The sequence below is a fragment of the Enoplosus armatus genome, chromosome 11 (assembly GCF_043641665.1).
Source record: "Enoplosus armatus isolate fEnoArm2 chromosome 11, fEnoArm2.hap1, whole genome shotgun sequence".
NCBI classification, from domain to species: domain Eukaryota; kingdom Metazoa; phylum Chordata; class Actinopteri; order Centrarchiformes; family Enoplosidae; genus Enoplosus; species Enoplosus armatus.
Window position 1 is genome coordinate 11,393,250 of NC_092190.1, and position 23,738 is coordinate 11,416,987.

At 40.1% G+C, this 23,738-nt stretch overlaps 1 protein-coding gene across 1 annotated transcript; it reads left to right on the forward strand.

Annotated features, from left to right (window-relative positions):
• Positions 1 to 1,596: 1,596 nt before the first annotated feature.
• On the forward strand, positions 1,597 to 19,984 carry LOC139292169 (rho GTPase-activating protein 6-like). Its single transcript, XM_070914373.1, has 13 exons — positions 1,597 to 1,792; positions 12,343 to 12,502; positions 13,143 to 13,214; positions 13,944 to 14,206; positions 14,418 to 14,613; positions 14,762 to 14,817; positions 14,923 to 15,073; positions 15,189 to 15,337; positions 16,567 to 16,743; positions 17,583 to 17,680; positions 17,798 to 18,057; positions 18,564 to 18,638; positions 18,723 to 19,984. Exons 1-13 carry the CDS (start codon positions 1,646 to 1,648, stop codon positions 19,286 to 19,288), a joined length of 2,370 nt encoding a protein of 789 aa, XP_070770474.1. The 5' UTR covers positions 1,597 to 1,645; the 3' UTR covers positions 19,289 to 19,984.
• The last annotated feature ends 3,754 nt before the right edge of the window (positions 19,985 to 23,738 follow it).

The window sequence follows — 23,738 nt, forward strand, 5'->3', positions numbered from 1 at the left end:
CCAGAAACCTGTATGGTTCCAGTGAGACAGCAATCTGCCAGAGGGCTACACATTGAGCTGCTAATTATGTTCCTATTGTATAACTCTGCACTGTACAGTAGAGAATAGAATATGAATTACAATCTACAAAAGCTCATTATATTAATTTTTTAACTTTCCATCAGAAGTATGAATGCAACTGAAACCAAACCAAACTCCATGTCGCGAGGTATTCCAGAGTCCCACATACATGACCTGTGTGGGCCAAACGTTTATTCTGACGTCCTTCACAGGGTTGGTGGATGTAAGGTCCCAAGGCTGCACTTATCCCACAGAGAAATGACACAACGGGAAGTCTGATGAGAATCTGCTAGAAGTCTTACTCCAGACCTCACCACCACCAAATAAGTGGATCAAACGCAACGCCGCCCTCTTATCACCACTTCCCCTGTCTGTTTGGTGGACTCTGGTATCTGATGAATCCTTATCGTAGCCATACAGTGCTGGTTCACATGTCATGTTATCACACAGGTCCCTTCCCCAGGGCTCCCACAGGAAGAGTCTGTTCCCAGGGCACCACATGCCAAGTATCTCAACTGCCTTACGGTGAGGAAAAAATGCAGTGTGGTCAAGAGAGGACTGTGAATTTAGGCAAGGTCTGTCCAATGTTTCTGTCACTGTGAGGGGTTTCATACAACTCAACACAAGTGAGAGCCAGTAGAGGTTAATTAAAATTAAAAGGTTAATTTTAATCATTTTAGTTGAACTTTGTTTGGTTCATTCTGGTTCTGAAAGTGCTCCAGTAGAAATTCAGATGCTGCAAATCAGCAACTGCCATATACTTCTAACAAAAATGTTAACACCAGTTTAATCAGTTTAGCTGGTCCAGTTACCCTAAAACTGACACTGTCATATAGCCAGATATCAGAAAGCAGCAGCATTATATATACTTGGCATCCTAGAAACAACATCTCACAATAGTTTAGTTTTAGTTTGTGTAATTTTTTAAGTTTGCGTATTGAATCATTTAATTACAGTGACAGTGATATACAGTATATAGGCTAAATATGGAAAATTATACATTACCTTTTGATTTAACATCTAGTTTGCAATATCTTGTTTTGGTTTTGATTGGCTAGATTTCCATAAATAAATAAATACGACTGCTGTGAATTTTTCACAGTTTTTTTTTTCTCACAAACAGCATGAGTCATATTTGAAAGCTTAATTACCTCTGTGTTTACACGAACTGGTGTGCATAATAATTCACCTTTTTAATTTAACAGCAGGACTAACTTTAACATGCGCACACTGTGTCACACCAACTCTTTCATAAAATGACTTTTCCCCTGGTGGCTAAGTGCATGCTTCATTGTTTGTTTTGGTGTTTCGGGCGAAATTAACATACATTTTGTCTTTATTTTGAATAGTTATTAAAATCATGGAAGGAGGAAGTACTGAGTCAGAGTGCGTGGGAGGTGGAGGGGGTGACCAGGGACTCCAGGCGCGTATTTCATAATCCTGAGCATGGTGACTCGCTGGGGACCTGCTGCTGCTGCTGCTGCGAAACGGCGCTGCTCCTTCGTACCGTTTGGACTTGTGGCAGAGATATGAATGAACCCTTTTTTACACTTCTTTAATCACACGTTGACCAGCTAAAGGAGACATGTCCGCTCAAGGATTGTTAAGCAGTGTTTTCTCGTGCTCGCTAAGCCCCAAAACTATTTCCAAGCGGAGGCTGAGGCAGACCAGGAGCTTGGACACGGCGTTGATGCCACATTATGGTACCGACGCCGAGGAGACGTCGTATAAGGTCAGTGACCTGATAGTTTCACGGTGCAGGTGATAGAAGTCGTTGTCAGAATAAATTGCCTCAAATGTCAGGCAGCACCCACAATTTATATAAGATCCGGTTGTGGACGTTGTTGGTGTTAAATGATTTCGATGACGATGATGGAAATGCGATTTTTCATAAACTGAGGGGGTTACAAGTGTCCAAAAACTTGGCTCACGTCACGAATTGATTCAGAATTATTACTTATATATATATATATTAATTGCTGTTTTATTTTCTTATTGCAAACACTAAGTTACCTTACGAATTAATTTAAGAATTAAAGCGCGAGACCTCAGCGCGGCTCAGCGTTGGACAATAACTGTACCCAGATTCCGGAAGTGGCTGGAATTCCCTAAAGGGTGATGTAGCCGAGTACAGGATTATTGACTTTGATCTTAAACGAGCACATTTTGAAACATTACTGTACATTTCGTACACGCAATTGCTGTTTTCTTTTGTGAAATGGGAAAGAAGTCCTGAGGAAATCGTTTCCAGTCTCCACTATTGCAACATCGTCAATGTCTCTGACTAACAATACAAACAATCCAGCTTTATGTGTAAACCCTTGATGCACTGTAGTTTTGTAGCTGCGTCACTGGACACCACAAATGATTCAACTCATTCCGTCAGATGAAATGATGTCAGCAAAAGCCTTTGCTTGTGTTAACTTGCTGAAAGAGGTGTGTCTGGAAAACTCTGGCGCATATGGCAAGTGTTTGGTTAGACTCTTAAAATAAAGCTTATTCTCTTACATCTTAATGAAAATTTTAAGGTGGAGTTCTGGAAAAAGTGTGAAAGAAGCTGTGATGGGTGTCGATTTAAACATTTCCTGTGCAGTAAAGCTTCCAGCCTGACAATAGTACAAACAACAACATTGTGAATCTGTGCATAGCACTTAGAACAGGAACAACACTCGTAAATAACACGTAGCCTAAAACCCCAAAAGTCTGAAAAGTTTTTTCTTTAATTCTGTTTTCATTTACGTCCCCTTTCACGTTTAAAAAAAATAAAAACATTCAATTTTCTAGATGTACTGTATTCATTAGTAGTCTCAGAGATGACTGTATGACCACCACACCATGTAAAGCAGCAGCACACACAAAAGTGCTGACTTGTCTGTTATAGTAGCCTTTCTATCACTGAAATAACAAATCACCTGAGTTATCACTGCATATCAGGGCCTGGGCATATGAAAAAGGATTACTATCCATGGTGTTCGTCTTCGTGAGGAGGTGCCTCACTATGTCATAGCAGAATGAGGAGGGAAAATATATAAGCACACATTTAAAATCCATTACAACGGCCATTTCTTTTGTTAGAGATGAATGTATTTTAGATTTATGGTAGTAAGCATAGTCACATGTTCATAATTTGAGCCAATCTGTACTGTTGTGCTTAAATTGGTCCTCATGGTAACACTGTTTGTTTAGTATAATGGAAATGTATTACAGACGTGACATTATAATAGGCTTGTAATGAATACCAGGTATCTGTTCTCTCTTAAAGTCATCAACAAGAACCAAGATCCTTCAGCCAGAGCCCTTAGAAATGTAATCACAGTGAATCTGAATGAAGCTTATTAATATTGGAGACAGCTCTGTGTCAGAGAGGATATTTAATGTGATTTATGACTTTGGGGAGTGCTTGCATGCTGCCTACACCATTATGTTCAGAGAGCTGCACTACAGTTGGAAAATGTTACCTCCACTGCAGATAACAACCTCAGACACATTGTGAAAATGTGGTTGTTCTAGATATTCTCATTAATCCCTGATGATTTTTACCACTACTAACACCTTTTGGGGTGTTTGTAGACAGTACAGCTCTACTACTGTATCCTAGAGCTCCAATATGCCACTGAGAAGAACTCCTGCCAGTTGAGCTGAGGTCTGAGGTGTGAGATCCTTCCTGTAGATTCACGTGACCATGCTGTCGGCTTAAACTGACAGCAAGTAAGTGCCTCACTGTATGCAAACCTCACTACAAATCCATAATGAAAGTCGCATTTTCTGGCTGCGCAAATATCCAACCAGCAGGTCTTTCAGGGACAATAGTATCTAAGATACCGTCGCAACAACATTAATGAAGTCAGGCTGACAAAACAGTGCTGCACCTCCGCCCAACAGCCCCAGCTCTACAAGACTCTCCTTTTATGAGATGAACTATGTGTCTTGTAACTCAGACTGTCCAGGCCTCTTGTAAAAAAAAAAGTTACTGTATTTAGTTTCTTGAATGCCATCCAGTGTATATTTATTGTGCTTAGCCAAATGTAAATCACATAGGCAACCATAGGTTTTGAACAATACATACCTGGTGCCACAGCTTGCTAACGATGAGTCTACAATCAGTGGAAATTCATTATTGCAATGTGTTTGGTCTAATTAAGGTCTGTTGTTAGCCTAGTGTATGCTCTGATGTATGTCTGTGATGCATACGATTCAAATGATCACCAAGCACTAACTTATTGTAGCATGATCCTGGCATAAAAACACACCCTTTCACATGTATAAAAAGGAGTTTCAGAGTGTCACTTTTGATCTATGCTCTGATTGACCTTGTATTTTCCATAGGTTGAATACCCCTGTGCTGTATTAAGAGGTGTACTCACTCAGGGTCTCAGTAGTCTGAGCTGAGATGGAAAGCAGAGACATCTGGTTTACATGAAGAAAGCCTCAACTCTTATTTCTCACAGTAGAGCAGCATGACCTGATCCTTGGCTACAGTCCCTCAGGCACATATTTCTTCCCACAGGAGAATGTCCGTTTGCATGGCATGGAAGTAAACCTGCTGGCTTGAAACTGCAGCACCATAGCATCCAGTTTGTGTCTGATAATGGGAAAATAAACAGTGGTTTTAATGTAAACATAGGTGGTTGTTGGTCATTATCATTGTGTGGTTACATAACTGACTAACAATATATGATCATCTTCTCGTAAAGGGTATTCCCAGCCTCAATAGCTAGAGTATATGTCTTCACTCCAGTCAGAAAGTGTTGGCGTAATATGGTGTAAAAAAGAGTTAGTGTTTTAAGGTGCCAGTTAAATTGATAGTCTTGGCTTTAATTATATAGGCAAATTGTCTGTCTTTACTCTTCCCCAGTTCTCCTCAGTTTGTCACACTCAACAGTGCAACTTGCCATCAAATGAGATCAATATGTTTAGTGGAGAACATTGCTTTAGGCCCAAAATGCAACGGACACACTGGATTGTGGGAGAGGAGACAGAGCATGGAGCAGTGAAGGTTTTATGAGATTAGGTCATTATGGAGTCTTTTGGTTTGGAGAGGACATACATGCAAGCTTCAAACTGGCTTTTAAGGCAGCATTAACAAAATGTACATTAAAGTTAATTCAAGGTATTTCCCCAGCAACCTGCAAAACATTTGATCTGCACTGATCTCCTGTATACATCCCCCAGCATAGTGCACTATAGAACTGATCTTGTGTGTTTTGGATGCCTTTGAATATCATGACAGGGGGCATGACTGCCCCACTGCAAGTCAATTACTGTTTAATATGACTGTTGGAGCCCTTCTCTGATCCACATAAGTGTCTAGCATTGGTTACAGTCATGTTTAGGATTCATTTAAACTGGTTCTGCATTTCATTTTGGGCTGTTATTGGACTGTAGCTTCTGGATATTCTGAAAATATTGCCTTTCGGTTAAATCCCTTATGTAAAAACGTATTAGCTGTCATTCAGTGTCTTTTTCTTTTCCTACATTGTGTTTTAATAGTGTCCACATGCCAGACAAACTCCTTACCTTTTCAGGTTACAGAATCAACTGGACCAAAAGTGTTAGCACACCTGGATAATTTCCCATTTAAAATCTCCCCAGAATAGGGGTGGTTGATAAGGCCAAAATTTCCTATCATGGTATATGTAATTTTCTATCATAGTAATGGTATATAGGTACAGTAATTCTCTGGGGGGGGGGGGCAAGACAAGGACAGGGGGTATTATGGGGAGGGAGAATCCTGGCCAATTCAGTACTTTTTATGTATATTTTTTGTATTTAGATATTTCTTTATTCGGTCTGTTTATTATTCTATTTAGATATCACCTCTGTGCCTATTACTTTATTTAACTTCCTAATGATTCTACAATTGTAAGAACCATGACAATGAGTTTTGAATGCACAAGTGAAATGTAGGTGAAATATAACTGCTCAATAAAAAAAGACATTTGGGAATAGTGTCCACACGAAATCTTCTCTGTGGATGATGGTGATTTTGAAAAGACTCCAGGCAGTGTGTGATGTGATCTTCATTCATTTGGTATAATGCACAGCCCTTTGGAGAAATAACTTTGTAAGTCACTCCAAACCACCAGATCACATAAACAACTTTAAAATATATCTCGCTCAGGTTTCTCTTTGGTACTAGTGAATTGCAAGAACTTACAAAGCCTTTAGAGGGAGCCATTCATCATTCTGTTGTTGCAATGTAAAGACCAAATGAGGACATTTATCACTGGGACAAAGATTAAGGGTAGACAGTAGGTAGTACCCAAAGATGTGTCCACTCATCTTGTATCAAGCAAAATTCTTAAATTGTAAGTTTTATAAAATATACACGACTATCCTGTTATTGTTGCTGTTATTTATACTAGCAGTTTTAACATGGTACATATAGCATGTTATGTCCACATCATATTTTGTTGTGTGCTAAAGAGGCACTGGCTTTTGGCAGCATATTTCAAATGCCATTTTAATCTGATTCTCATTCCCTTTATGTCAGACTGGAGGAAGCTGAATTTATAGTTCTGTGGTAGATGGAAAGATTGTGATGTATTATTTATATGTACGATGACAGCGTTTCTCTGGGCATCAGAATCATATTAACCCATGCAGGGGTTTGTTGATTCTGAATGTTTATTCCACATGATAAATGAAATGTAGCGTTAAATGTACATTCTAATTTCAAATGCTAGTAAGCAATAATTTGATGGTGCAGAGAAAGAAAAGTTTGAGAGTACTGTGCTGTTGGAGTATTTAGATGGAATGTAATCTGCATTCCTCCAAGCAACATGGAGGAGAGACGGTCTTAAGGAGAAAGAGCTTGGAGGAAACTGAAAACTTGAATCTCACAAAAGGAAATGAAGGAAATATATTTCAAATAAAATCCAGCTTCTTTTGAGAAAACTGGAAAAGTTAAAAAGCAACAACAGTGCTGAAAGTACTGCTCGAATTAAAGTATATAACAACAGACACTTACACAAATATTTTGACTGAAGTGAGTAAGGTTTCTGCCACCATCCCAAAATAATGGAGGTGAGGATTAGTGTGCAGAGGTCAACTAAGTTCAAAGCCCCCAAAAGGGATTCATCTTGGTAAGAAACGCTCTATCACTATGCTTAAGTTTGTATTGTGTGCAGCGCTAACGTTGCGCTCAGCAGCTCAAATACATTAGTAGCCAGCAGTGGCGTGACTTTTCCACTAGGTGGGGCTACTAAATCTTGGCATGCTATCTGCCATACTGTCACGTAAAAATACTATGCTGAGAGTCTCTACCGCATTTGGGTGTCATTTATGGGCGCGCTGCTTCTGTCCTATGTTGTCTGTGTCGGAGTTTGACACACACACACACACACACACACACACAGACAGACAATTTACAACCACGAAAAGCAAGCAGGCTAGCTAAAGCTTTATTTATGCTCGCGTGAGCAAGCCGCCGTAGAGAAACCAAACCACATGATGTGTTCTGTCTGTCTGTCTGTCTGTCGGTCTCCTTCGCTCCGTTTAAGTACTTCTTCTTGCTACTTGGGCAGTGTTGCCAGGTTGGTTCAAAAATGGAGATAAGTGCGCCCTTCGGCGAACACACAAAGACTGGCGGCAGCGCTCTTTTATTAGTCATCGCACGTTTCTGTTATAATGTATGATTTATCTGAGAGTAACAACTTAAATGTATACACACAAACACACAATAACATTAACTATTTTTCATTAAAATGTGTATTTCACAATTGGAATTGCAGGAGGGGTGGCGCCCTTAATGGACAACAAGCCACTGGTAGCCAGTCCAGTAGTTTGTTTGTTTTTGTTTGTTACACTAACGTTACTGCGCCTCCATAGCAACGGTGGCTGAGGCTCATGGGTATTGCATTTAAGGCGACCCGCCGTTCTAAAAATGTGTTTTTTAGTAAACTGGGTGGAGTGACCCTTTAAAATGCTAACTATACACACTAATCAGATCATTCCTGCAGCTCTACCAACACACTGTGCTACTCCCTGTCGAAAAATACACGACTGAACCCTGCGTGTAAGTGGTGTGTAGCTAACGGTACTTCACTTAACGTTACAGGTAACGACATCTTTCCTTCCTCCTCTTCCTCATGTGTTCCTTCTGCTAACTCACTGACCCGACGCTGAGAGCACTGACCCCTACCGTCAAACCCTCCCAATCCATTTATCAGTGGTCAAGTTGCTCATAGGGACTTTGTCTCTCACCGTGATGTAAATCAGTCGCTGAACTTGTTCCACTTTTAACTGCACGTTGTGTGAGACCTGCTGGATCCGGGCTTAATCTGCTGGCATGTGGACTTAATGTGGGGCGCGTCGGCTGGAGTCAAATGGCGTCGGTTTATTTGGCAGTGAGTGGTGGTCTTCACGTTTGAGGGGGGGGACTCGTGACCGGAGTGTTTGTAATGGGGGAACCCCTTCTCGAGCGAAGCATCATCTGTCTTGTGAGTAGCTAGCTGTTGTTGTTTTGTCTCAGTAACTTGGCGGTGTGAATAACGAAGTTGCTGGCTTTCTGAAGGCGTCCCCGTATCACACATAGTTCACAAAAGTGGAGGAAACAATTAATACAAGTTGACAAAAACACAATGACATTAACATAGGACATGTACGTTATGCTAGCCAGACTTTGAAAAGTATTGAAACAAAAGCCGCGGAAGAAGCAAACGTTTAACCCCGTACATTGGTGGTGGTGTGATTATAATTCAATATCTTTATTTTATTCAATGATAATTGATTTGAACCACCTCCCTGGTCAGCTCATCAGGGTAGCACTACACTACACTACTGAGATCCACACACATGCATCTCCACTTCTTCCCACTGTGTCATCACCAATTGGTCAACATTAGTAGTTTATTATTAAGCTAGCCCTCCAAGGACCTTTTGTTAATAATAGAGATTTGCTAATTGTTGTATGACATTACCTTGAAAGCAAAGGAAAATAATATTAGATATCTACAGTTGTATTTCACAGTCTGTGTGCTCTGTGGGGCTCATTCATGTATTCATTTATTTTAATAATAACAGGATGTGAGTAATTGAATAACTTTTTGTGTTGCTGCTGGTCGTTTCCGCGTTTTAATGGACAGTCCAATGTTATTTTTGTTTTGTCAACACTTACAGGCATACTTGTAAAAAAATAATTACAACACCAAGAGTAAAATCTGTAATCGAGTTTAGTTTTTAAACATCTAATGCAACAAATTTACTGTAGAACTCTTTAAAAAGTGTGTTAAAGGAGTGTAGGAGCTCTTGTGGAAAACCCTTCCCACAATGCCCCATTGAATGGCTTCCTGAGCACTGAGGGATATTTATCACCTCCCTGGATCTAGTTCAAGTGGGGTTGATTGGTGTAATCTGAGCTTTCAGTCTCGCTATTTTGTATGACCTACCTTGCATGTTTCCTCTTATTGTATTCCAGGGAGCGCTAACAAAAGCTTTGTGTTTCAACAAGGCTTTGAATTAAAGTTAGGTACTGGACAGCCAAAAAGAGTGCACTTTACTGTGTCTTCACTGAAACAGGAGAGGGTTGAGATACATTATCAGTTGATACTTTTTAATAGGTATGCTTTCTTTGCTGCTGGATTTGTTGTAACAGTATATAAATACGTGAATGAAAATAAAAAAGGAACATTTCTAAAGTCTAATCCTTGAATTGATTGATCATTTATATTGATAACATTTTTTTGTGTTGTTCAAATGTCACAAGACAAACAACAACACCAAAAAGGCTTAAAGCACTGCTAGGCTTCTTTGTGTAAAGTCAAATGGCTCATGATGTTGTAGAGAAACAGCCTGGAAAAATCTAGTATTTTCATTTTAAGATTATAGACCGTTGCAGTCATGAGGTTAGTGTGATAAGAAACAGTAACTTCATCCAGCTTTAACAATGACTGCTTCTGTAACAACTGGGAGCAGCTGTTTGAGTCTGACTTGTTTCCATTGTGACACATAAGAAAATATTAGGGTGTTATGTTAGAGGAAGCCATCCACAAGTTTATTAATTATTTAATTAATTATTATATAGAAATATATGTATGCATTTTTTTATTCTCTTATCCATCTTCTGACAATTATACTGTCATAAGAAGAAATAATGGATACGTGACTTCGTACCCAAGTGATTGTGCACTCAAGACATCATGTCTGGACATGATACACTCAAACCTATCATTATGGAATAGCTAAAGGGCTATTGCATCAAAAAGCTACACACAATACTTGGAATTCCACGAGCAAAGTAGTTTTCTTGGATTTGAGGACATCACTGCACTGACGGAGAGAAACTGTGGGAACCCAGCTGACCCTCACATCAGATAGGGAGAAAGTTTCCACTCCCATAGAGTCACACAAGAGGAATGTCTGAACAAAATGGTTAGATTACAGCAAACTTGACTTTATTTTGATGTTGCACTTTTGTGTCCCCGATCATCTGTTGCCATGCTTAAATGATGTCGACCTAACTAAGGCAAAATAAAAAATAAAAAATACATAAAGGGGTAACAGTTGTGTGTGCCCTCCCTCCCAGAAACAGAAATAATTTCCAAATATTAAAAGTAAGGCTATAAATAAGCAAGAATTATGACTATGTGACGCACATAAAAAAAGTCAAAAGTAATGTAAGATTGCCGAAGCAGAGAGGAGAGGAGATGCCTGATAAGGCCTGTCTGACTTAGATGTTGCATTTATAATCATGGAAACTAATTAAGAATGAGTGGATTATTTTTCTAACAAAGTACAACAGAGGGTATAGTTTTTATTTTATAAAAGTGAGCCAGCTTCGTGATATAGGAAAACCTGATTTAAATCCAAAGATGGCTGGCTAACCCACTGATCTCGCTTTGTGGTACAGGCCCCAGGTCTTCAGCTGGGAGGATATTAGTAGCGATTATTTGTTGTATGTCATACAAAAATGTCACTTTGTTCCAGCTTTTAAATTGTGGGGATTTCCTGCCTTATGTTGTCTTACGGTATATAACAGTAAATCTTTCATTTTGGTCAGATAAAACAAGCTGTGTGAGGATATCTTCTTGGACTTTGGGAAATTGTGTGTTTTCTGACATTTCATATGCCATTTATATGATTAATCGATCATACAAGAGAATATTTGTCATTCAACTTATTTTCTTGCTCATAACGTATAGTGTCTGCCTCTAAATCATGTTTTTGTGCAGTTCAGGCATTATTCTCTTGCTACCAGCACTGATAGTGGACAGGATTTGCCGACTTATTGCTGATTATTTCCCACTTGGTTCCCAAAAAACTGGGTACAGGCTAGTGACCACTGCCTTTGTTCAGTAAACATATGGCCAAAGAAAATTTGCTTGTCATATCACATTCTCTGTACATATTCATACTGCTTTTTGTCACACTGAATATGTACTAGAAAATAGTATGCTACTGTAGCACAATCCTAATTCTCATTTAATGGGAGTGAGCCACTTTAGTGTAAGCCTTTTCCTGATAACGAGTTACTAAGCCTCTTTGGAACATGGCTCATATGATTGGCTTGACTGTACTGGCTCAAAGCACTGTAATCTCCAGCATGGAGATGCTCAAAGGTTGAGGATTTCAGATCAGATTATTTGCTCCGTCATAAGTACAGGACTAAACCTTCAGAACAACTCCTCTGTAGCAATGTTAGCAATGTTTTATGGAGTGTTTTTGATTTATATAGATGAAGCTGAGGTATTTCTCATTTAAGAGCTTATGTTAAAGTGTGTTTACATTATTTTTATATACAAACATATTTTGCTACTTGTAAAATAGGATCTATATAATCAGTAGTCTTGCTGCTTTCTCTGGTAAGAAAACTGATTCATCTTTTTGTTTTGCAAATTACTTAAAATAATTCCCTCACTGGGGCACAGAAGTCCTGCCAGGCAGTATTACTAATATCAACAACTCAATTCTCACTTCTGCAATCAGAAAAACACATTTGTGTTAGATTGCATAAAAAGTACTGCACAGATGTTGCATGCTAACATCAGTACCATTTAGACATCTCTGAAAACAACCAGTCTTCACAGTGTTAGCTGTCAGTTTCTGTCATGTGAAACAGCAGATGATTAATGTTGTCATGGTTGTCAGCTCTCAAGTGAAGCAAAGGTGTCTGTCAGTTCATGCAAACTGAGGGTCTGTAGAGGGTGTGATTGGTCATGAACTTTGAAAGTGACAGCAATGATAGATGCATCTAATGTGTTGTGTGGATACCTGTGTGTGTGTGTGTGTGTGTGTGTGTGTGTGTGTGTGTGTGTGTGTGTGTGTGTTTGTGTGTGTCCTCAGGGTGACTTCACCTGGAACAGCGAGTCAGGACGTAGCGTTGGCTTGAAGCCCGTTCCTCTGCAAAGCCTCTCAGAATTGGAGAGGATTCGTCTACAGGACGTGGCCTTCAGGCGACTGCTGCGGGATCGCGACCTGGGCTGCCACATCACCATCCCTAAATGTATTAAAACACGTACACTCGCACACACACTAACAGTCCTCTTCGTTATTCACCAAGTTGCTATTTTGTCCCGAGCAAAAGCTTGTCACAGCATGTATTCTGAACACATATGCAGACCAGCAAAGTGGCAGAAAGTGTTTCTCTTTCTGTTTCTTATATTTTATTGTACATGCATAGAATTCTTTCCCTTTTTGTGTAAAGTTGTAGTGCTCATGATTCATTGCAGTAAATGCTGGCTGCTTAGTTGATATCATGGTGTGAGATTGTCCACCTTAAACATACTTTAATGGGCTGTTTAATCGTTTCTTATTGTGGTTTTGTAGTCTTTTGTAACCTTAGTCTACTCCCATTCTATACTTTGAGACTGCCATTTGTGGTAGATGTGAACAAAAGAAAATAATGTTTGAAATGTGTGTTGTCAAAAGGCAGTTGTACACCTGTATAGGGGTTATGAATTAAGATTCAAACTCCACATTTTTGTCTTGACTCTTTATGAACAGTTTGGCTGCGTTTGTTTGCTCCCTTTGAATTGTGTAACCATTGAGGAAATGAGCCTAAGAATATCAAGTGGAGCAAGCAAGAGCAGGCGCATGTTAACTAGGTTTCTTTATTTAACCGTGACACCTCTGCCTCTTTTCAGATGGCCGCAAGCAGAAGAAGTCACTTAGGCGGAAGCTGGATTCATTATCTAAAGAGAAGAGTAAAGACAAAGGTAACGTGGGATGTACTGGACATACTCCAAACTCACTCAGTGGTATTATTGTTAGTTTTTCCAAATCACTGAGTCCTGTCAGACTTTTATTTCCCTCTAGTTTCTAGTCTAGTCAGACACTTGAAAAGACAGTCTGATCCTTTTGGCTGAAGCTGTATAGACTCGCCGAAGCAGACATTCTCAGCTGTTTATACAGTGATCAGAATCTACAGTACAGTAAAGAAGTCTCAGAGGGAGCTGTGATCTTCAACTGCCGCACCCGCTGCAACAATTTAGCAGGAAAGTGATGTTCTCTGTCAGACAGGCAGTCGAGGGAAATAACAAAAACAATCTTAAGTGGTGGCTCATTCATTGCAGCCTATCCTTCGGCATGGCCAGCCCCCTCTTTCCTCTTTCCCCCTTTTGTTTACAAAGGCACTTCAGAAACTATGTGCTCCTTGACTCTGAATATTGAGTGTGCACTGCAGTACACTGTTCTTGGCATTTCTCTTCCCATATTTATTTTCAGCAGCGTTTATTTCAAAGTTCAAGTTTTAATATCAAGAATGAATGCAAACCCAACACAGTTTTAGACACTTTGTGCAAAAAAAAAAATACAAGATCAAAATGTTAAAATATTCAAAGTGCTGACATGACTGACACATCTGAAGAGTAATTAATTTCCCAGTTGACTTGGAGCCAACAAGATGAACTTTAAGTCTCCCTGTCTTGCCCTTCCCCCTCACACAGAGACGATGCCCCAGGCGTTTGGCATACCGCTGTCGCAGGTCATATCCAACGACCACACACACAAGCAGCGCCACGACCCCCCGCGGGGGGAGCACAGTGACCCCACTGAATTGATGCTATCCTTCCTTCACCTCACCTCCAGCTTCAAAAGGGCCAACAAGGAGCTCTCCAGCAGCAACTCGTCCCTTAGCTCCACTTCTGAGACCCCTAATGAATCACCTCTGCCCAGCACACCAGACCCAGCCCCACGGACACGCAGGAGGGTAGGCTTTTTCTTTTTGTCGATAAAACCTGACACACTGTTAAAGAGCAACAGGAAATCTGTCTTACACTTCGACACTAGATTTCTCTGGGAATTTGTGACCTTTTTTGGGTATTCACTCAGCGGGTGAATAATGCAGCCATTAAATGACTACACCACGTTTTATCACTCACAACACTGACTGTATTTGTTGTCACCCATTTGCTCGGCAGGGTGGAGTATCTGTGGATTGCATCACTGACCTTGATGATAACCAGTCTCGGCTCTTGGAGGCCCTCCAGCTGTCTCTGCCAGTAGAGGCAGCTGGCAACAGGAAGAAGCGCCATGACAAAAAGCTCAGCCTTAACCCTATTTACAGACAGGTTCCCAGGGTAGTGGACCTCTGCTGCCAGCACCTGGAAAAATACGGTACACATTATCAAATATATAGATAGAAATGTCCAGCATATCTCTGTGGAAACTTATGATTCAGTAAAAAATGGATGTTTCGTCATAACCTTGTGAATCATACAATTTGAATATTAGACACTAAGAGAGCACTTTCATCTTTGCGTAGGCCTCCAAACGGTTGGAATTTTCCGTGTTGGGAGTTCCAAGAAGAGAGTACGACAGGTACAGTTTCAGCTGGTTAGCTTTAACACACCTCTGCACTTTAATAAACTGTATCACCTACGAGCAACATTTTTGCTGTAGTAATTGTCACAATATCTCATCCAGCTTCGCAGGGAGTTTGACCAGGGATGGGAGGTACAGTTGGACGAGGAGCACAGTGTCCATGATGTAGCTGCGCTGCTAAAAGAGTTCCTCAGAGACATGCCTGACCCACTGCTAACAAGAGAACTCTACATGGCCTTCATCAACACAATGTGTGAGGAGCACACACAAGCAAAAAATACATGTCACCATTCTTCTGTAAAGTTTTCAGTTGTGTGGTGTTGATTTTCTTTTAAATTGCTGTCAATGTGGTGGCCTTTTTTCTGCAGTGCTGGAATATTCAGACCAAGAGAGCGCCATCCAGCTCCTGATATTTTTGCTTCCTCCCTGTAACAGCGACACGCTGCAGCGCCTCCTCTGCTTGTTGTCCACAGTGGCTGCACATGCCGAAGACAGCCTGGACAATGAGGGACAGCAGGTAAAGAAACTATTCCCTGTTTTTATGGCAGCGTAAAAAGCACCTGCTATTTTTGTGACCTGTGACAAGATGAGATTTGCATACACATGAGGTAGCACAAGACAAGGTGTTGATATTTTAGTTAGTATTTGAGCCTTTGACATTGCATTGGGATTAAATGTGTGTGGACCAGCTCTGTTGGCAGTGTGTCACACTTGTTGACACTTGTTGATTCCATCAGCAAGTACAAAAAAATTGTTAAAGAAATGAGCAGCTATCGCAGAATAATGCTGCATTACGTAAATAAACTGTTTACAGCCTTAATGTGATTTTGATGAATCCCAACGGCCATCGGAAGGCAGTAAGCCAGATGTCGTTGTGTAGATGTCACATCTGCAGCCTCTAATTTGAAGAAAGTGCTGTGCCAAAGCGCAGCGCATTATGCATGATGACCCATTGTGAGTGTCTTGATTAAATGATGCAGAACCTCCACTAACCACCCTGCTGCACAATTGCCATAGTCTTTGCTGTTTAACATGGGCCCAAAGTCCCTTTTGTTGTAATGATCATCTTTTTCTTTTATTAATCTTACTTTTTGACCACGAATCGTCACAATGGAGATGAATCGCTTCCCACGGATATAAACCCAGTTTATTCTTGGCCTCTGTCCTAGAACATACAGTACATACTGTAACAGTGAACTAGAGGTCCACTTGGTCTCTTTGAACAAAAGAAGGGAGAGCCAGCCTTATTGATGGTGGCAGGGCTGTGTTAGGTGCACATTCCCAACATTTCCTGGGTGCCAAGGAGGGTCTGTCTGCAGCAAAAGAGTCAGACTCTTAATACGATAATTACTCTGTGCGTGTATTCATTCCTGTGTCTGAGGACATGAAAAGAAAATCAAGGGTAATTTAGCTTGATTGTTCACTTCCATATAAATCATTGCAGTCTAGAAAACATTTCTTGTAACTGCAGGGGTCAAATTTGGGTAATCACAGATCATCATTTGGCAGTAGAGTGAGAGGTTTACTAGCAAAGCTGAATAAGATTTTGTTTGAACCTGAAGATTATTGGTTAGAAATAAAATTTTAAGAAATCTTGCCATGTAGAAGGGTTGCTGGAATGCTTACATTACTGTAGCTGAAGAACTGTCATCCATCATATCAAAATATCCCGTGAAAGTGTGTATACAAATGTGCATGTTCAGTAGACTGTCCAGACGAATACATTCTGTCTTCTGTTTTGTTTAGAAAGGAAACAAGATGACATCACTCAATTTAGCTACCGTCTTTGGGCCCAACCTCTTACACAAGACAAAAAACTCAGACAAAGAGTTTGCAGTGCAGAGTTTTGCCCGTGCAGAGGAGAGCACGGCCATCATCGGCGTGGTGCAAAGGATGATTGATGCCTATGATACACTATTTATGGTAAGCCATCTTTACTGCAAACCTAAAATCTTTTAAAGACAGCCCTGGGTTTAATCAAACAATCTCAAAGTCTTAGTCAGGTTTTCTGTTGGCAAAAAACTGTTTGTGGGGAATTCTTAAGTTTAATAGAGCGGAACCACCTAATAAAATGAAAACATTAGCTTTATAGGTTTTGAGAAGGACTAAGCTTTTACAGTCAGTTATAAAACAAAGTAGTATCCCAGTAAAACACAGAAATTCATGCAATTTGTTTTTCTCTCCTGAACCAAATGAGAAGCCTCACTGGAGAGATTAATAAGTGTCATTCCAGCATCAATGATGGGGCAGCAAGGCCAAGATCCTCATCTACGTTATGTTTTCTGCTTTTCACCAGAAACTTAAGTGCAGATGCATTTAATTGGAGTGTCTGAAAATGATCTGTTAAGGAAGCCAGAGGGCAAAAACAAGCCCATCAGACATTTGCTCTGCGTCATTAGTTCTTCTATTCTAAACTGCTGTTAATTATTTTTGCCTACAACACAACATGTTGTCTCTGCTGCACATTGCATCATAGACGCTATGTAAATACTGGCAACTTAAAATTGTGGGTGTTAAAGAGCAATCTATCGAATGTGGTAAACGTTTTGAAAAAAGACGCTCTGGTGATAATGCAGTTTTTTGTATGCAGAACAGAGACATTAACTAGTTAAAATAGACGTGTGTATATTTCACTGTCATTGTTTGGTTCAGTTAGAGTGTGATTAATTAAGGCACAGTGAAATTAAGGTAGCAAAGCATACAGGTGTACAGTTGTTATCCTTTCTATGAGCTTCAGTGAAACAGAGTTTTCATTCTCGCAGGTTCCTGCTGACCTGCAGAATGAGGTGCTGATGAGTTTGCTAGAAACAGATCCTGATGTTGTGGACTACTTACTGCGGAGGAAGGCCTCTCAGTACTCGTGAGTTTCCGCCTTTTGTCTCACTCTGTGCGTGTGTGCTGTCCCTTTTGTTTAAGCCTTCAAATGATCAAAATGATCATTGTCTTCATGGTATTTATTGTGCTTTTGTCTCTTCAGAGAGCCAGGCCTCCTTAGAGCAGAAGAGCCCTTCTCTCGGACTGAGAGGCGCTTATCCAATGACTCCATCAAAGCATCTAGTGGAGAGGTGTCTCCCTATGACAACAACTCCCCTGTCCTGTCAGATCAACTGCTGTCTAAATACCCAGAAGACAGCAGTCCACTCTCTGAAGTCCCCAGACTTTGTGGCCATTACAAACTCAGTGGCCATTCTAAAGACGGATCTGGCAGCACCTCTCCTACACTTTCTATGGACAAAGGTGAACAAAATTCATTACAACATATACTTTAGTGTTATAAAGTATAATTTAAAGGAATAATTTGACATTTTGGTATTTGCTTTCTTGCTGACGCTTAGATGATTGATATCACTTTCACATCTGATAGTATCTGTAAGTGTGTAGCTGGAGCCAGTTAGCTTAGCTTGGCTCTGTCCAGTCTTTATGCTAAGCTAAGCTAACTGTCAATAATCATCTTAAAGAGAAAAAAGTGCAGTGCCTCTTGTACTTGGTGTAATGTCATTTAAACAAAGATAAACTTATTTTGTTATTTTGTTTTCAAAAAACAGTGCCTCTGTGGCTGAGACTTGTTGTTTTTGAATGCTAACAATAACAATGCTAAATTGTAATCTGCTTACTCTTTAAAATGCTACTTTATCTTTGTTAAATACTAGTTGTACAGTGGTAATAGTGGTAGTAGTAATCATTTATCTTAGAATATGGTTAGAGTAAGTAAGTAATCCTCTTGACGCCTTTGTTCTTGTTAGAGGCCTCAGATGATCATTTCTGGGACACCTGGCATGAACTGTTCTGCAAGGATTTTACTGGCCATCATATCACTGGTAATAGAGTCCTCTGTACATGTTGCTGCAGATGGTCTTGAGATATGCAATGAATGCTGGATGTTAATGAATGGTTTCTCCCAGGCTCCCTTGGAGACGTGTCGGAATGTGAGTCGTATGGATCATCAGAGGGGCTGAGCAGTCGCCAAGGTAACAACAAGCTGCCCGTCAGACCAACACAAACCTCATTGGGCGTGCTGGAAATTAGGCCACACCTCCCAGTGACTCGCAGCAGCAGTGGTCCTCATGACCAGAGAGGACAGAGACGAGCGCAATCATCATTACATCAGGGATTGAGTGGCCAATCAGGAGCCCTCAGCTCGGACAACTTAGCAGAAAGGACGGGACACCCTGCATGTCCATTACTTAAGGTCAGGACGAATAGTTTGTCTCCCCTTCAATACTCTGGACAGCTGAGGGAGACCCACATTTCTCACTCCACACCCTCCCTCTTCACGTATCAGCTCGACCCCCAAACCCCACAGCAGCCTCAGCAAAGCTCTGCCCCCCGGACTGTAGATACTGCAGATGCCTCTGGGCCTGGACAAGAGAAAGGCCCCGGTACATCGAACTGCCAGAAGGAGAGGTGGCATATATGGCAGATACTGTCAAAAGACAATGCAGACGCCTTGCCTGAAACCTTGGTGTGATGCACCCTTTGACTATGTTGAACTATACTGATGGCTTTAAGAGTCATTCTGCTGTCACATCGTCAGTTGATTAAATGCTACCGTCCATCTGTATTTGCGGTCCTAGTTAGCGTTTCTCATATATAGACTGATGGAACTTTACACTGTTTCTTAGGTGTGTTGCTATGTTGCAGTGCTGTTTAACTGTATATAAATTAATTTTGTTGTGTATATAAACTATATGCGATATGAAATGTTTTCTTTTTGTAATGTTGTACTTTATTTTTTGTGGTCATTGAATACATAGATATTGCAGCTCAAAAACTTGTATTTAGACTTGAATGTCATAATTAGACTTGAATGATATTAATGCTTAATTGGAAGCCATGAATGTGTTTTTAATGTTGAATGTAAAACCTTGTTAACTTTCAGTTTTGTTACAGGCTCCAATTATGTTTTGAATGTGGGTTATTACACTATATTTAGTGTAGCTAGAATTTCATGAACTTCTGCTTATGTACACCCCTACTTTTTGTGTTTGAGATGCAGGAATAATGCTTAAGCAGTATTATATACAGGGATATTCTGTATATTATTTGTAAATTTGCATTACTTTGTAATTTAATGAGAAATTATTACACTTGCTTTTTGTAGTCGCCACCGAATAAACTGACTGTGATAAGTTTAATGGAGATAAAACAAATATAAATAAAACAAATCTATCTGATACATTTAAATTCAATGAAAACTAAACAGAACTCATTTCTACAGGATTTATTGTTTCCATAACTTTTCCCATTTCTAGCATTATGTAATTACCTACATCATAGATTTGATGTACATCATAAATTAATGTAAAAGTCAGTAGGGTGCATGTTGAACTCCTACAGGGAGCCATGTTTTGTGATGCCAGGTAACAATCTAACTTGACCCTTGACCCTTTCCCCAAGGAGTTAATTTAGGAATCAGCATGAAGTTGAAAGCAAATGGTTACTTAACGATCGTGGGCACTCAGAAGACAATGAAACAATTACCTGAACTGGCCACAAGAGGGAGGCATAAGACCAGGAAAGGATCTTCTGTTTCCTTACCTCCTCAACATCTAATCCTTGTGCATTGTGGACATAGAGTGGGTTTTAACGACTCATTACACACTGAACAGCTATTAGTTAAGTCTCATTCCTATTAGACGCCTTTTCCCACCGTGATAGAGATGATGGTGATTTCATGTGTTATGCATGATGGCTTTTTTTGATGTTTGTAAAGATCTAATTTTACACTCTTATCTTGTATTGCTTCCCTTGAAGAGAACATTTTCTTTTTATCAACAGTAATCTTGCTGTGAATGAAAATAAGAGGTCCGAGTTTAGACAATAACAGTAACATTTACCACTAAAACCTTTAAAGTACTGCAATTGCAAGAAGTACTCACAATAAGTATGCAATTATGCAGGAAATGGCTACCGTTGAAATCTGGTACAGATTACAGATAGTGCATAAAAATCTGGGACTGCATATCTGAGGATACAGCAGTGCTGTTAGTTGCCTTAAAGGGATGGAAATGATTGATTAGCAGATTGCAGTATAAATTTGTGTTTTAAAGTAAGTCATCTGATTATGTTTTGACAATAAACGTCCTCGCCCTGATAATAAACTCTTCCCTTGCCTTGTTAAGCAAACCCGGGGGATTTCCTCAACACAAAGATTTGTGGTTAAACTTTCTAGGCCATATCTGCCTCCGCAGCTGTGTGAGCCGAGCTGTGTTTGGCCACCACACAGTCCCATTCTGACGAGACCGAAGAGACAGAACAGGATGTCTGGATGTGTTTTACAGAGAACCACTGCCATTTGCCTATGCTTTTGCATCTGCACTGCAAATGTAGCCATCTGCCTTAACACTATTCGTTTCAATGTCCTAAACAGCCAGGAGATGCTTTTTTTTTTCTTCATTTGTGACCTGCCTCTCGAAAGCAAACAATCAAGATCAAATATTTAATTTCACATCTTATCTTTGCAGCACTGATGGATGTAAGTTGATCCCTTGGCAGAGAGCTGCGACTGCTCCCAACAGGGGGTCCATCCTGTCTGAGTCCGCTCACTGGCATCAGGAGCAGCTGCAGGGAGGACAGGGGAAGGTCACAGCCAAAATGAGGCTGAATGTCCAGAAACAAGAGAGCCCTGGCCCTGCTGTTTCAAGGTTGAGATTGATACACAAATCTCCACAGAGGAAAAATTGAGCTCAGTGGAGCTCACTAAAGTATCGGGTATGGCACAAAACACTTTAAAATCAAATGCTACAAAGCCTCAATCCATTTTCTGCCATTTTAGATACCAACTCTGGACTGCTTGCTGCTGTATCCTGCCTGCTTGTCAATAACTTGCCACACATCTCAAGTGCTTACTTACCGTAAGGATTTACTCCCAAGCTTATTGTTAATTTTTTATTTAACTTTATAACAAAAACAAGGAGTGTACCTTAAAGTCAAATACAATGCTTGCCATCAATCACTGATGCACCGTTAATGTGCTGCATTTACATTTTCAGAAGTTGAGACAAGAAGCTATTTTATGCTGATTTATGATTCCACTGGTCCTCCATTGTGTCAAAAAACGTATTTCCGAAGGCTTTGCTAGGGAGGGACAGTATACAGTATATGACAATAATGAATAAACACAATGCCCATCATTTCACTAATGGAAAAATGTGCAATACAATAGTCAGCAGCCTTTTAATGAATGCAAGAATGATACAGGACCCAAATGTCAATAATGGTGGCTTATAGGAGTTACGGTCATGGCTGGGTAATAAAGTTTATAGTTTTCAAGATTAAAGGATTAGCAGTGATTGCATTAAGACTCTCAGCTTTTGCCCAGTTCAACACTTTATAAAATGTGAAGTTTTAGATATCAAGTGTTTCACTGATAAGATGAGTTTAAGCAATTTGATGCAATTTTTGAGTGGATTTGGATTCTGAGCAACGCTCCCTCTCTTCTTCAAAGGGGGGGGGGGGGGGTTGAAGTAGTGCCTTCTAGTTAGATTTCTTAAATTCTTTATTTGATTTCAAGGCTTTCCTAATCGATTTATATATATATGTATCTGTTGGGAGATTATCAGGCAAGTACACTGAGAAACATTTTCTCCTCTCTCCTGTTTTTCTACAATCTCAGTGAAGCAACGCCAGATCTCTGTTTATGCAGCCCACAAAATCTTATTTGATTCACCCCATCTGCACTGCCGCATGCTCCAATTGGGATACATTTGATAAATAATTCTCATTTTGAAACAAGGCCCACATTGTACCCAGAAAACATGTTGAATTTGTTCATTTTGATGTTTGTGTTCAAATGATCAGTGTACACATAGGCTATGTGTTAGTGGACGCACATGTGGTTGTGCTGTCCCAAATACACCATGGCCTTTAGTGCGCATGTTGCCAGCAATATTTTCCTCTTCCTCTCCTTGAGTCCACATGATACAACCCAGCAGCTCAGTTGGGATGCAGGCTGTGTACTGGGTGGGACAGGGGATCAAGTAGGGTCAACCTCAATGTGTCAGTCCTTTGGCAGGCTGGGCAGTGAATCATTCGCTGTTTAAATTGTGTTAACAGCACACTTCAGGACAGGATACCAAAAGGCAGTTTTCAACAGGCAGTTTTGTTCAGCCTTCAAACTTGCGCAACAGACAGAGAATTATGTGGCTAAAACAGTTACTCCCATGCAATATCAGGAATTAGAGCATCCAGATGTTTTCCTCCAAAGCTCGCTCTTATCAAGCGTGTTTTATGGGACAGATATGAACACATACTGATTTTATCTCATTTCACATTATTATTATTATCTTTTTTATGTATTTTTTTGCTGACAGTCTAGTTGAGACTGTTGGCAAGTCCTTCAGCAGTCACTTAGCACATGTTCTGAGATGAAATATGTGTTTTCTGTCTGTTGGGATAAGGCTGTCAAGTTTAAATGCGTTGATTTTGCAACTGATAAGACGCAGTACTATCATGTGAAATGAGGTCCATGTTCAGGACTTGTCAGAAAAAGGGAGGAGGCTAATCATTTAAACATCAGTGCCTGTGGAAATCTCTGTTGTATTCTGTTTATGTGTTTTGTCGCAAAATATAAATGATCATTACCAGAAAATATTCAAGTTGTTCTTGGAGAAAAGCCGTCAGTTCTCGGCACGCTGTAGGCTAGGTTTGTTAAATTTCCATGTAATTCCCCTATGTGCCCTGATTGCAAGAGAAGCTGCTGCTTAAAGACTGTAGAAGACACATAGCATTAAATCAAGCCTCAAACATATAATCATGCTTTTATGCTTCAAAGAAAGTGCCAGCAGTTAATAATTAAGCAGAGGATCGACTGAGGTAATTATCATGGAGTGACTTCAAAAATGAAACAGCTCCAAGAGTTACAATGCAAACACAAACATGTTGGCGATATTGCTGTGTTTCTCATGAAAGAAGAAAGG